This window comes from Aulonocara sp. 'chitande type north' Nkhata Bay, linkage group LG3 (assembly GCF_057382095.1).
Source record: "Aulonocara sp. 'chitande type north' Nkhata Bay isolate Kocher_YH1m ecotype deep benthic linkage group LG3, A_spYH_male_GT1.1, whole genome shotgun sequence".
In the NCBI taxonomy this organism is placed as follows: Eukaryota; Metazoa; Chordata; class Actinopteri; order Cichliformes; family Cichlidae; genus Aulonocara; species Aulonocara sp. 'chitande type north' Nkhata Bay.
This window is the reverse complement of record NC_141346.1, coordinates 64,997,143-65,012,696: the sequence shown is the minus strand read 5'-3', so window position 1 is coordinate 65,012,696 and position 15,554 is coordinate 64,997,143. Positions and strand designations below refer to the sequence as shown.

Sequence of the window (15,554 nt, the reverse complement as noted above, 5' to 3'; positions counted from 1 at the left end):
TTACTGACCTCTGAAATTCCTCCTAAAGTGTTATTCAGTGTTGTGACAGTCAGCTGCTTCAGCTGCTGCTGGGATGGGCTGTGGCAAAGAGAACAGAGAAAATCCAAATCAGAGTTTTTCTCTGAATTAAAAGCAAGGAAACAACAATATATTCTACATGGTGAAACTAATGGTTTCTGGTGTTTGGGTCTGTTTTTCTGTATTCATGCAGATAAAGTGTAAACTCAGATGAATTATACCATCAAATGTTAAAGGAAAATATCAGGATGAGAGTCTGTGAGCTGAGAAGGACGTGAAGCGAGCAGTTTATCCCAGAGCTGAAGCTGCTCTGTGTGCAGAGATGAGCTCAGATTCCTGAATAATAATAATGAATAACACTGAAAGAGTTTCTGTTATATTTCCCCTTGAACATCAGCTTATTAGGGCGGCATTAGGAAATAGCCCCCCTCCAAAGAATGAATAAATGAATGATGATAATAATAAAATGATTCAAAAGCAGAGCTCAGAGTGGTAGAATGGTCAAAATGGATCCACGGGTGGTTCAACTGCATTTGGTGACGTGACTAAAGCAAATCTTTCAAATAATCCCACCATCAACGGGATGTTGTCTCCTTTACTACGGTTACTTTACTTGGTCACCGTGTGAATTTCTTTGAAATGAACCAAATTCTTTTATTTGTTGGTTGTTGCATATTTAACCTCTACAGTCAGGAAAGGAGGAGATGAGGCCTCAACAATGTTGGGTTGTAGCTGTGGTTCAGGTTAGAGTGAGTGTCCATGGAATAAATGTAAGTCAGTGAACTGGAAACATGACTGTGTTCAAACTTTGTTTTCCTTTTTATAATGAGTCTAATCAAAGGTGGACAGAAGTATCTCCACTTTGACTTTTCTGTGTCACCATCAGAGCTTCTGCACAGTGTGGAGAAAGATCCAGAAGCAGAGCTGGACTGCAGACAGCCAGTCAGAGCAGCTGTGTACAAAGTAAGACTGAACATCTGTCTGCTGATGGACTCATTTCTGAAAACTGGACTTCTTGTGTTGTTCAGACATTGAAGAGTTTTCTTTCTCTTTAGTCTCATTGTTTTTCTTTCTTTCAGCAGATGTTGGTGTGCAGGAGGTTTTAGATGAACATAAGATCAGTCTGAGGAGGAGATGTGAACGTGTGACTGAAGGAAGTGATGAAACAGGAAGTAGAACCCTCCTCAACAGGATCTACACTGAGCTCTACATCACAGAGGGACAGAGTGAAGAGGTTCATACCCAACATGAGGTGAGGCAGCTGGAGACAGCTTCCAAGATGGACGCCCTCCATGACGCTCCAATCAGATGCCAGGACATCTTTAAAGCCTTACCTGACCAACAGAGACCCATCAGAGTGGTTCTGACCAACGGCGTGGCTGGTGTTGGAAAAACCTTCTCAGTGCAGAAGTTCACTCTGGACTGGGCAGAGGGCTTGGAGAACCAACATGTCAGTGTGGTGGTTCTGCTTTCATTCAGGGAGCTGAACCTGATCAGAGATGAGCAGTACAGTCTTCTGGAGCTGCTCCATGTTTTCCATCCAACATTACAGAAGGTCACAGCAGAGAAGCTGGCTGTCTCTCAGCTTTTGTTCATCTTTGACGGCCTGGATGAAAGCAGACTTTCATTGGATTTCACCAACAGGAAGCTGCTATCTGATGTCACACAGAAGTCATCAGTCAGCCAGCTGCTGACAAACCTCATCCAGGGGAATCTGCTTCCCTCGGCTCTCATCTGGATAACTTCCCGACCCGCAGCAGCCAATCAGATCCCTCCTACATGTGTTGACAGGCTAACAGAATTACGAGGCTTCACTGACGCCCAGAAGGAGGAGTACTTCAGGAGGAGATTCAGTGATGAAGAGCTGTCCAGCAGAATCATCTCCCACATGAAGACATCCAGGAGCCTCCACATCATGTGTAGTATCCCAGTCTTCTGCTGGATCACTGCTACAGTTCTGGAGCACATGTTGACTACAGAGCAGAGAGGAGAGCTGCCCAAGACCCTGACTGACATGTACTCACACTTCCTGCTGGTTCAGACAAAGAGGAAGAAGAACAAGTACCATGAGGGACGTGAGACGAGTCCACAGGAGCTGACGGAGGCTGACAGGGAAGTTCTTCTGAAGCTGGGGAGGCTGGCGTTTGAACATCTGGAGAAAGGAAACATCATGTTCTACCTAGAAGACCTGGAGCAGTGTGGTCTGGATGTGACAGAGGCCTCGGTGTACTCAGGAGTTTGTACAGAGATCTTCAAAAGAGAGTGTGTGATGTTCCAGAAACCAGTCTACTGCTTTGTTCATCTGAGCATCCAGGAGTTTCTGGCTGCTGTCTACATGTTCCACTGTCACACCAACAGGAAGACAGAGGTGCTGATGAACTTTTTGGGACAAAAATACAACGAGTCCTCTCTGGATGATTTCCTTAAACGAGCCATTAAGAAATCCCTCCAGAGTAAAAATGGCCACCTGGACCTGTTTGTTCGCTTCCTTCATGGCCTCTGTCTGGAGTCCAACCAGAGACTCTTAGTAGGTCTGCTGGGTCAGACAGAGATCAGTCCAGGAACCATCCAGAGAGTCATCAACAACCTGAAGGAGATGAACAGTGATAAAATCTCTCCTGACAGAAGCATCAACATCTTCCACTGTCTGATGGAGATGAACCACCTCTCAGTACATCAGGAGATCCAAGAGTTCCTGAAGTCAGAGAACAGATCAGAGAAGAAACTCTCTGAGATCCAGTGCTCAGCTCTGGCCGTCATGCTGCAGATGTCAGAGGAGGTTCTGGATGAGTTGGACCTGCTGAAGTACAAAACATCAGAGCAGGGACGACAGAGACTGATTCCAGCTGTGAGGAACTGCAGAAAGGCTGGGTGAGTCCAGATGTGATCATTAACATCATTGATCAGTGTAGGTTAGTAGTTTAATGTTGAAAATAAAATCAGATTGTAACCACAAAGTGTTTGTGTCCGTACGCTGCAACCTTCCACACCATTCCTTTATTGTACAGACTCAGCAGCAGCTCCATGGATCCCAAATCCAAGAGTGGAGAACAGATTTGAAGTGTGTCACATCCATGCAGTTACAGCTGTTTCCACCATGTTTCCACTGATATTAATCCTGTTCAATGACACGTTTCATATCAGTGAAAATGTTCTTTAGTACGTCCACTGACATGTTTAAGTGTCCTGCTGGAAATCACTCAAATCATCCATGAAATCCATGAAAAATCCTTTTAGTGTTTCTAACTTCACCCTCTGTCCTCTCTCTCCATCCTCCTCACTGCTTCTTTCACTGATAATCACACAAACATTGTATTCAGCTACAAAATAACACAATAATATCATCTGATGATCATTATTATAAGAGCAGGATCCATATTTGATATCAGAGTAACACACTGCTTGGTTATGTGCAGTCATCATCAGTGACTGTGGGTCAAACAGAAGCTCTCTGATTGGTTGCTGACCTTGGTCACCTGTCCACTCTCACCTGTTTGTGTTTGCTCTCTCTTTGCTGTCTCCATCCTCTCTCTCCTTTCTCTCCCTCTCTGTCTTTGTACGTCACTCAGGTCCAATGGAAACAGTGACATTTACAAACCAATCAAAGACAAACTGATCCATGTCAGGTTATAACAATATTCAAAGTGAATACAGGCTGCTGCTGGACACAGACAGGTAACATCATTTTGACTTGCTGTCACCTGGATCTGGACTCATAAACACTGAAGCCCTGAACAGGAATACAAATCATTTTCTGCCAACTAGCGACACAGCAGCAGATAATGGCTCAGAAAGCTAAAATGAGCCAATCATTTCTGTGTTTAGTTCCCCTGAAATCAGATCTGATATCAGCAGCTCTGAGTTCATTCATCATTATTGTCCAGTGATGAGATTTCTGCTCCGTTTGGTAACAGTCAGCAGGTTTTTCCTGCGTGTGGACGTGAACAGTCGTACCTGACAGCAGGTAGCAAACAGAGATCATCTTTCCAGCTGGAACTCTTCACTGAGCTGAACTCATTCAAAATGTTCTGGAGTCAAAACAGGAAACAGTCCAAATGTGTGTCTTCACTCTGACTCTGGATCAGATCTCAGTGACAGACTGTGGACATTATGGAAGTCTAAATGTGACACCATCTTCCTCCTTCATCTGCAGATTAAAGCCAAACAAAGATTCTCATTAAAAGTCTGCAGGTCTGAGAGAGACTCAATCGTTGTGTCATGTCAAACACAGTAAGAGGAGCTGAAGCACAGATGTGAAGAGCAGATTCATCAGATTATGACCTCACTCTGTTTTGTCTTCATATACATTCAGTCTGTGTTTATAATGCAGATTTTCTGCTTTTATAATAACACATTTTATATTTTCTATCATCACAGACTGACTGAGTGTGGACTCTCAGAGTCTCACTGTGAAGTTGTGGCCTCAGCTCTGAAGTCCAACCCCTCCCATCTGACAGAGCTGGACATGAGTAGAAACTACTACCTCCAGGATTCAGGTGTGAAGCTTCTGTGTGTTGGACTGGAGAGTCCAAACTGTCGACTGGAGACTCTGAGGTGAGTTCACTGACTGCGGATGTTGTTGTTTTTCTATATTTCAGGTCTTTGATTGATGTTTGAAATTTTCTTTAGTTCCTAAATGTTCCGGATGTGTCTGAAGACAAATGTGAAGAAGTTTGAGTGCTTTCAGAAATGTTGTCTTTCCAAACGACTGAACAGCAGTTTTTCCTTTTGGCTCCAAACAGAAGTGACAGACTTGAGCATGGTTCATTTAAAGGCTGACAGAAGTGGAGTGGTGACGGGGAGATGTTTGACAGGACAGTGTTTCAGCCTCCACAGGTTCATGTTGTGCTCCATCAGTCAGTGAAGATGAAGTCAGTGCTGATGAGGCTGTAGAGTGTGTGAGGGATGTGAATGAGGATGATGAAGATCTGATGATAGCAGATAAAAACAGGCTGCAGAGACTTTGAGCCATACAGGGCACACAGTGTGTGTACAGAACAGCTGAAATCATTATGGAGGCATCACTGGGATATGGAAGCATCACAGTACAGCTTCAGTGAAGCTTTAAAGTCTCTGATATGAGATGAGAAATGAAGCAGCCAGAGCTTTTTCATGAGTGGAAATCCACTGTGACTGTGAGCTGCTGCTACAGCCTCCAGATTAGCCAGCAGCTCATCCTGCTCAACATTTTCTCACCAACTTTAATGGAAGTGTGATGTTTTCAGCTGGAGTGATGGTCAGGGTGGCCTCCCTCTCCTCTTCTTCTCCTCTTCCTCTTTCATTTGTAAAGCCACTTCTGCTGCTTTCATTCATTTGGAAGTCCTGTAGCTGAGTTTGGGAGAGACTAACAGCCTTGGCAGCAGAGGGGAGAAAGGCTGTAACACCACCACTTTACTCTGTTCTACCTGTCACATCATTTTATCAGGAAAGAAATATGCTCATGTTTTTACTATGTTTGTCTTGAAGATGTAAGAAGATCACATGGTGCTTTTTATTATTGTGTTGGTTTGTTTCCTGTCTCTTGGATGGAGCCCAGCTGTGCGTGGCCCCTGGGCCTGTGGTCAGAGTGTGTGCTGGATAATCTGGCCCAGGATGAGGCCAAACTGACATGGGATGAAATGTCTGTCACATAATTGAGCTTAGTGTAGTTTCATTTCTGCACAATTTAAAAACAACCAAAACTTTGTTCTGTCTTTTCTATGTTATACTGTAGACTTTCTTTGATACTGTGTCCAAAAGGAGCAGCTTTTACTTTGAAGGGGAGGCGTCTCTGTTTCCTATTAAGGTTGGATGATGGAAGCAAATGAGTGTGTGATGTTCTTTCAGTGTTGCACTTTGTAGATGCTCCCTGAGCACTGGTCTCACAGCCAGCTGCACATAGAGACCAGTGTTGTTAGTCCAGGTCAGAAGATGACTTGTTGGAATGAAAATGAGCTTGTAGTTTGTCTGCTTTAATAATGTGACTGGAAAAAGGTGTTGGACTTCAAATATGTCCATTTCTTTCACACTTCACCTTTAAAAGTGAAGCCTTGTGGTTCCTGGAAGGAAAAACACGACTTTTTCAAGTCTTTGTCCTGTTTTTATGATAAATGTACGACTTTAATGTGAAACATTCAGAGTTTTTTCTCTTGTTGTGTTTGTTTGAAGCTGCTTCCTGTTGGCTTCAGCTGTTTGGAGTTTCCATTTTCTAAACTTCTACATTCTGAACCTTCTTCAGCTCTGAACAGATGATGAAACACTGAATGATTTCAAGCTCACACTTTGTCTAATAAACTTACATCTTTCATTCTTTATACAGATTGTGGGGCTGTTGTTTGTCAGAGATCAGCTGTGATTATCTGGCAGCAGCACTGAAGTCCAACCCCTCCCATCTGAGAGAGCTGGACCTGAGCTCCAACAAGCTGCAGGATTCAGGAGTGAAGCATCTGTGTGGTTTCCTGGAGAGTCCAGGATGTGGACTTGAAACTCTGAGGTCAGTCAGCATGTTTTAGTTGTGCTGAGATGAATATGATGTGAAAGTTGTGCTGACACTAAACTGCAGACATCAGGCTGATATTATACTGATCCACACTGAGGATCTTCATGGTAAAGTCTGTTTTCTTCTTCTCTGGTTTAGTCCATTGACTGCAGCAGAACAATGTTCACATTTCAAACAGTGAGACTCAACATATGGCCCGTGGCCCACACGCGGCCTGCCCACCTTTCCTGATTCAGAGAGAGGGGACCCTGATTAACTGTGTAGTGTTCTTCCTCACAGAACTCAGTATCAGACACAACAATGAATAATCCACAGCTGACTGTCTTTAGCAGGTCAAAGGTCACGGCACACAGCAGACAGTGGGAAATATTATAATTCTGATCATTTATCAGCACATATCCATATGTATAAAAACAAAGCTGACACTGTGAGACTTGATCAGAGGTGTGATCATCACAGCAGAGGCCTTTGTGTCAAAGTCACTGAGGATCAAACAGAAACACATGAAGCAGATTTTCCTGTTCTGGCTTTTTATAGCAGATAACCTTCAAAATATTCTGCAGTCCATCAAAAACTGAAGCAAACCATGAATCAACATGTGAACATGAGCTGATGCTGCTGAAGTGAAGCAAAGTTACAGAGGTTTGATTACAGACACAGCTGAGAGTTTGTAATCTGTCATCATTTTAAAAGGTTTAAATTTCTTCAGTATTGAACAGCAGAAACGAGGCTTTGTTTTCGGAGGCCGACAGCAGTGAACACAACAGCAGACTGGTGGGTAATAAGCAGTGAATAATGCAGGAAACAGATTTTTGAAGGTAAACTGTTCTTGAAGTACACTGAGAGAGAGAGAGAGCTGTGCAGGAAGTAAACGTCAAAGTCAGAGAGAATTCATGACGATGTTCATCAAACGTAAAGCGTAGTTTGGATCTTCTTTTGCTGCTGGTTCACTCAGTTTTGGTTGGAGACAGATGAAACCTGCAGCTTCAGGATCTGTGAGCTGTCCACTTTCAGCCCCGACGGCGTGTCCGTGTACGTGCCGTCGAGTGAACGATCCACGCTCTGTGTTTCCATCTTTGTGTGTTTAGCTGCTCTCATTTACTGTTTTATCTGTTTGGTTGTTGTTGAAATACTTTTGGGAGCTTTAACCTGAGATTCTGGCAAAATACATTTATATTAAAAATCGATTCAGGATTGAATGGATCAACATCGCTTTATTCAAAGTAAAACCATTTAAATAGGAAAATCTATTTTTTTTACAGCCGCCTCTAATGCTGGGTAATGTCAGCTGGTCCATGTGCAGCTGGCTGTGAGGCTCAGGGAGCGTCTACAAAGTGCAACACTGAAAGAACATCATCCATAAATATTGAGTAATAACTGGACTCTCATACAGCGAGACTCAAATGCCTTTAAACATCAGCTTATCCTGCTGATCCAAGTCCAACACTGAATTTGTAAAAACATGTTTGTCAATCATTTTGTTTGGTTTCTGAGGAAAATGATTCAATAACCTGCTGCTAATACACAACATTTCATCATATTTCCTCATAACCCTCTTTTGTCTGACCATTTGATCCCATTTGAATTTGCAATAAAGGATCCACAGAGTTTGGTGACAATAATGACAGTAGATGTTTGTGTGGAAGTGCTGGAAGCAAATGAGTGTGTGATGTTCTTTCAGTGTTGCACTTTGTAGACGCTCCCTGAGCACTGGTCTCACAGCCAGCTGCACATAGAGACCAGTGTTGTTAGTCCAGGTCAGAAGATGACTTGTTGGAATGAAAATGAGCTTGTAGTTTGTCTGCTTTAATAATGTGACTGGAAAAAGGTGTTGGACTTCAAATATGTCCATTTCTTTCACACTTCACCTTTAAAAGTGAAGCCTTGTGGTTCCTGGAAGGAAAAACACGACTTTTTCAAGTCTTTGTCCTGTTTTTATGATAAATGTACGACTTTAATGTGAAACATTCAGAGTTTTTTCTCTTGTTGTGTTTGTTTGAAGCTGCTTCCTGTTGGCTTCAGCTGTTTGGAGTTTCCATTTTCTAAACTTCTACATTCTGAACCTTCTTCAGCTCTGAACAGATGATGAAACACTGAATGTTGGGAGAAAACTCTGTAAAAAACCCAGGAGAAATAAAGACACAATGAGACAAAGTTACTTTCTTTATCAAACGTGTACACGGGTGAGCTGCGAAGAACAACTCACACCATGCACAGTGGCTTGGCAATTTTTATAGGCACAGAGCACAGAGACAGTGAGAACAGGATAAGAAAATAATAAACAGATAAAATAAACAACTCCATATATGGTGCTAGTCTCGTCAGCAGAGAGCTGGGAGAGATAAAACAATCTAAAACAATATGTCCCAGAAACAATATGTCTTTGCTGGGAAAGTCTAAAAGACACTTCTACACTAATCTAAACACAGACAAAGGGTATCTTTGCACATTTAAAAGAAGGTAAAGAAACATAGAATAATTTTTCCTCTAACATATTCCCTCCTGTTTTAACTTGTTTTAAATGTGTACAACAATTGTCTGCAATATTAAGTATCTGTAGCAATTTTTAATTCTTCAAATGTCAGCATAGTAGAAGTGTAAATCATGTGATAAAATATAATAAAAGAAACAATAAAAGTAATATTCAAGGGAAAATAATAAAACTAAAACTACAACAAATAAAAGAATAATAAAAAAAGAATATAAACCTTATGTTGTACCTGCATAAACTACTAATGTGTTAATCAGTGCATGATCACTTGACAAGTCATTTTTAATCACCACGTCATTTATTAGCAGCTATTACAGGTTCTCCTCTAACAGAATTGCAACGGGATGCTGTTCTTCTTGAGGCACGGCAACATAAGCAGTCATTGTAGTTGTTATCATCTTTGAAATCATTACTCTTAGACATGGCACCACACACAACACCAACATGAGCAGTGCCACCATGATGAAACCTAGAAAGACAAACGGCTTTGCTGCAGCAGCCAACCACGAGCCGCCAAATAACCAGTCCAGCCAGTCCAGCCAGCCTTGTGGTGTAGCTGCACCAGGTATGTGGTCAGTGACATATTTCTGCAGAACGGTCAAATTCTGCAAAGCTTCATAAATGTCTCCTCCAGCTTCGTATCCATCAGGGATAAACGTGCAACATGTCTCCCCGATCAGCTTGCAAACTCCTCCTTGTGATGCTGTTAGCAGGTCTACAGTCAGTCTGTTCTTCAGCACCATCGTTCTAATGGCCTTCTGCTCCTCTGCTAAAGCCGGTCCCAGGGTCTTAGTCAAGTTGATGTGTCTTACCAGAGCATATCGTTTGATCTCCACATGATCCCGCACCTCGGCAACTCCAATGCCGCGGATCAAGCTCCGGCATTGGAGTGAGAATTTCACTCCTCCTCCCCAGATGCGAAACTCTGGTTCCTTTACTGCTTGGTGCCGTCCGTGCACATCCTGTCTGGTACTGAGTCTTTGTTTGTAGTGGCATCCGGTAGCTGTAGTTGGAGCGACAGTTGAGGCTCATCAGCGTCGTGCTTCTGGCACAGGTTGTGTTGGTTGAACAGGCCATACACTTCCTCTCATTCCTCGGTGGGCAGAAAGTGTATATGGACTTACATAGGTGAGTAGGCAGCTCCCCCACTGCCCGCGATCCATTGTTCATCACACATACTGGCAGTTGCGCTGCGTTCAGTTTGTTCAGTAGAATTACATCAGGCAGTGGGTCTGAGACTTGGGGCCAGGTCAGTAGGTAGGTCTGTCTGGAACAGTTCACATTCGTGAGTGACGATGACCTCCAGGTTGCTTTTGCTGGGATGCTGTAGTTGGCCTTGGACCAAAGAGTACCGTAGCCTGGATGTGTTGCCAGGCCCAACAGGCACCAACTGCGATCTTCTGGTATGCTGTACGGCCATAGGCCAGACGTCTGCGAGGATAGGGGCATATGGGCACATGCATAGCAGTCAGTTTTATTATTCAAGTGAGCTGTAGTGTTCATAAACTGCCACCAGAAATTAGTGGCGTAGCCATGGGGAAACTTGGTGTGCTTTCCTTTGTCATACAGTGTCTGCCTTTTCTTCATATAGCGTGACTTGTTGTCCTTCACGGAAGCAAAGATGAGGAGCCCGGCCAGGGTCAAGCCCGCTGCAGTGATAAGCAGCCAACACCTCATGACAGCAGGACACACCCTCCTGTTGTGAGTTGACTTCTCGGCCAGAAAGGCTGTTCCCTCCACCGAGCAAGATCACAACAATTGGGCGAGCCTGTGTCGGCTGAGTTTAGATGGCTTCACTTACTCTCCTGCAGTGGCTCTGATGGATCCAAGATGGTCGTTCCGCTATTTTGAAAGCTCCAGTTTTTCCTTTGGAGCGCTTTGATCAGAACCCAGTCACCGGGCTGTAATCTGCAAGACACTGGAGAGACATCATTACGTTCTTCGTTATTTACAATCATCTCTTTATTTTCCAACAACTTAGACATACATTTTGCTACTGAAATTGCATCTGCCTTTTTCACTGGGTAGATTTCTGGCCACTTTGACAATACATCTATAACCACTAGGGCGTATTTTTACCCTTGGCATTCATTTAGCTCAATAAAGTCCATATGGATTGTGTGAAAAAGATAAGGTGGTGTGGGAAAACGGCCTCTTTTTGGTCTCAGGTTTCCCTGAGCATTATATTTTTGACACGTCATGCACGTTCTGACAAATTGTTTTGCTGAGGTTTCAGCTGTTTTGTGGAGGGATTTTGGCAACACTGGCTTGCCATAACACATCATTAAGTCGTTTGTCAGAACTCCACCGTGTTTTAGCCATTTTGCCTGCTCGGCTGTGCTTGCTGCTTTTTGTTCATTTTTCAACACATCCAGTGGAATCTGATGTGTGTTTACTGCCATCAATGTGATGTTTGTCATTTGTGCCGCCTGTTTTGCTGCTCTGTCAGCAAAGTTGTTGCCTGTAGTAATGAAAGAGTCAGTAGGCGTTGTAAGAGGTTGGCATGCTGAACCGGTTTTCCGGTTGATGTAATCATTCCTCTGTTTTGCCAAATTTTTTGCAAAATGATGCACAGCAGAGAAAACATACTGGCTGTCTGTATGTATATTTATTAGTTTGTCTTTGTGTATTTCACATGCGCGAATCACAGCTATCAGCTCAGCGCTCTGTGCAGAATATGAAGAAGAAAGTGGTTTTGCTTCTATTATCCTACTATCTGTGGTTACTGCGTAACCTACACAATTTCGGCCTGTGCTGTAAGGTCAAATGCTGTTCTCCTAGCTTCCACACTTGCTGATCATAAGGTTGATCTCGGCCTGGAGTTTGTTTAAATCTCAGAGTGTTGTGATACTCGGTCAGTTTCTGGAAAGTGGATGTGGCGGGTGTGTGTTGACGGGCCACATTGTGTAGTTTTTTAGCTCTGGCAAAGCGAGAGTCCAGTAATAATGTGGAACACCGTAGCCTTGAGAGAGACACACGCGGCTACTGTTTTCTGTGTTAGTGCTATCTGGCTCTGGTGGGGTGTCATTTAGCATGCACTCAGCAGTCATGCCATTCTTTTCTGGGATTACACCTATCTTAAGCGTCTCTACCTAGCAAATTTACTGGACACGACGGGTCATATATGCATTTAATAAAGCACCTGCAGCCACTTTCTGTATGTATTAGTTCTAACGGGGCAGTTAGTTGTTGTACAGTTGTGTGGCCTGCAGCTGACTTTACAACTAATTTGTCCTTAGAAAACTGTAAGTTCTTAAGTGGCTGCCTCAAAACTGTTTTGCATTATTTCTCTGTGGCCTACTCCTACAATCTCGTGTGAAGTGACCTTCCTCTCCACGGTTCTAGCAGGCGTTGTCTCTATTTTATCTGCTGTTTCTGCGTGGCTGTCTGCAGCCTTGGTGTCTGTGACGTTGCTTGTCTCTCTGTTCCTGATAGCCACCTGCAAATGAGTCCCTTAGTCTATTGTCAACACGTCAGCCTTATTTTTAAGTTACAGAATGCTTCTTCTCCTTTTTTTTTTTTTTTTTTTTTTTTTAGTTTGGGAGAATAAATGCAACACTACATTTTCACTTAAGCCAGTTTTAAATAATTTCTAGTTTTCAAACAATTCATGCATCTCACACATTTCAAACTTTGAAGTTAGGGTTGTTTCCCATTTATACATATATATATATATATTTAACTTTGAATTGCTCACAGCTCATAGCTCACAGCTCTAAACCTAGGCATTTTTCAATCATATGCCTAATCACTATGTGTCACTGTGATTCTCAAGTATTGTCACAAGTTCGTTTAAATTCGTTTCCAAAACCAACAAAATAATCAAACAAAAACAAAAACATACACGTGTCAGGACACAAAAGAAAAAGGAAAAATGCTGCCACCCGAACAAGGCAGAAGTCTGCATATGTTGGCTTTTAATAGCATGCAGCTTCTGCTCTAAAAGAAACAAATAAATAAAAATAAAAGAAAATGTGTAACATGCTCATCAGCTTAGCAGTGTCTACATATTTAATTCAGCTTCTCAATCCTGTAGTTTTAGCTGTTGTCTACAGGGTTTTTGCTTATTGGTTGTTATTATAGGTGTGCTCTATATCTCAGCAATGTGTCATTCTAGAATGATAGGTTTGAAGCTGGTCAAGTGCCTCTATGCACTTCATTAGTTTAGTTATTCTCTGTATTGTCTTCATCTCACATGTCATTACACTGAGTTTCAGCACACCTTAAGCTTGATGCAGACTACTGCTTAACAATTATCCACCTCACATCATAACCGACTAAGGTGCCTCTTCATATTAATATTATGTCATTGTTAATATTATCATCTTATATAACAGCAATAGCATATTATAATATTTTATTAGTGTGTACCATTATGCTACTACTGAGCCAAGTTGATAGTTAGGATCATCTTATTCAGCAAACAGATAATGTAGAATTCATCCAATCTGCACAGATTTGCTTTTCCTCTCAACACGTTTGTGCCTACTGTAACAGCGGATATGTAAAGCTAGCTCATATTCACGTAACATACGTATTAACCTTTTATTTTGGCAACTTCCTGTGTGACCGGAAGTAGAATGGTGTAACGGTAAACAACTTGATGTATAAAAGACGAAAAAACGGAAAAGTCATGCTAACGGAGAAAAAGGGAGAGAGGACTATTGTTATGTTGTACAAATACGAATTGTTCTAGCTCTTACGTTTGTTCGTTGTCTGATACACTGCAATAAATAATAAAGGTCATTCAACAACCCTCAGTTCTGGCCGTCTCAGTTCGACTGGATGTCACACCTACTTTTTTAAACCGATCTTCTGTTTGCTTCATATCAGACTCAACCTGCGGTCACATTTGTTCTCTCTGTTGCATGGCGGACCAGGCAGTTCTATTATAATGTATTATTTATATTTTATTTTGTATCCATCAAGGGCTTCAGGTGATCTGCAGTATCACCATTTTCCCAAGCTGGAGACAGTTACCTTTTCACACACTGTCCTTGGCTGAACAATGACACAGCCTTAATATACCTTATTTATTTTATTAAAATATTTTCGTGTGAATTATTTGCTTTATATTCATTTTATACCTGCTGGGCATGGTCATCATGCCAACTGTGTTTCATTGTTAATATCACTTTACAGGTTGTTATCCTTGCTATTATTAATTTCAAATACTCTAAAGATAATTTCTACTGTAATTTTCCCTTTGTTTATCTTTATTTCGTACTTTTTATATTTATATCTACTCAGTGGGGTCTGTTTTCAACCCTTTTAAACTACTTCAAACTACGTTGATCTCTAGTTTTCACTTAATAAGGGATTATTATGTTCTTCCTGATATGGGTGGTGCTGCAGATGTGGCTGCAGGAATGGGTGATGGCTTTACTAAAAGGATTGTGGGGACTGCACAGTGTCTCGTCTTCTGGTTTTACTAAACTGGCAGTTGAGTTCTGTTCTTCTGACTGTTTATATTTTGTTTTCTTAAATTTCTCAATTTACAGACACTGTTCTGTCCGGCGCCTGGACTTTTCTTTTCTCACCACTGCTCGTCAGCAGGAGTGAGTTTTAATTTCACTTGCTTGATTACCCATCTTATTTATGTATTTACTTATTTTTGTTTAAGTAATATATACACGATACAGCTGCTATCACCTTCGCTGGTATGAGGAATGAGAGTGGATGCTCACACGCCCTGCGACTTTCGGACTATTTCCAAAAGCGGTGTGAACTTTACGAGACGAAACTCGACCGTTCTCCCAAACCACCAGCACGTCAGTGAACAGCAGTGAAAGAAAAACACAGTAGGAGCAGCTCAGTCTATTATTGGACCGTGAAAATTCAGCTTGCTCCGTTAATTAAAACAATACACACACACATTCACATTCACACCTATTCGCGCGCGACCGGAACCCTTATCATAAGGGGAGCTCCTGCAGTGGAGAGCTACTTACTCCCTAGACCCAGTCTAGACCCAGCTGGGGGAGCTACCCAGAGCTCCAAAGCTACCAGTCGACGAGCTTCCAAAGCTACCAGTCGACGAGCTACTTCCGCTATTTTAAATTCCCTGAATTTAAAATACGCTTTTACGCAAGATTGTGTCAGTGTGTCTGTATCTACCTGGTCAGTGTCGCCGGATCTGGTCCACCTCGATTGGGCCCCACCGCCGTGGGTCGCTTTCTAAGACGTTGGCCAAGAACCGAATTTAACGCTCTTGGACTTTTATCACACACCTGGTATGTGAGCTGTCGACAGTCATGCAACGTGGACTGGTCACGGAGATGGGACACGATGGAGGTGCTCCGGCTCAGAAGGACCAAGAAATGTTGGGAGAAAACTCTGCAAAAAACCCAGGAGAAATAAAGACACAATGAGACAAAGTTACTTTCTTTATCAAACGTGTACACGGGTGAGCTGCGAAGAACAACTCACACCATGCACAGTGGCTTGGCAATTTTTATAGGCACAGAGCAAAGAGACAGTGAGAACAGGATAAGAAAATAATAAACAGATAAAATAAACAACTCCATATATGGTGCTAGTCTCGTTAGCAGAGAGCTGGGAGAGATA

The 15,554-nt window shown here is 42.4% G+C and overlaps 1 protein-coding gene across 1 annotated transcript in view; it reads left to right on the top strand.

The window, feature by feature from the left end:
* The first annotated feature begins 1,105 nt into the window (after positions 1-1,105).
* LOC147336594 (protein NLRC3-like) overlaps positions 1,106-15,554 on the top strand; it is a 31,306-nt gene continuing 16,857 nt past the window's right edge. Inside the window, exons 1-3 of the mRNA XM_086285464.1 lie at positions 1,106-2,889; positions 4,396-4,572; positions 6,317-6,490. Coding sequence (XP_086141590.1) covers positions 1,298-2,889; positions 4,396-4,572; positions 6,317-6,490 — 1,943 coding nt within the window. The 5' untranslated portion in view covers positions 1,106-1,297. The remainder of the gene's footprint in view (positions 2,890-4,395; positions 4,573-6,316; positions 6,491-15,554) is intronic.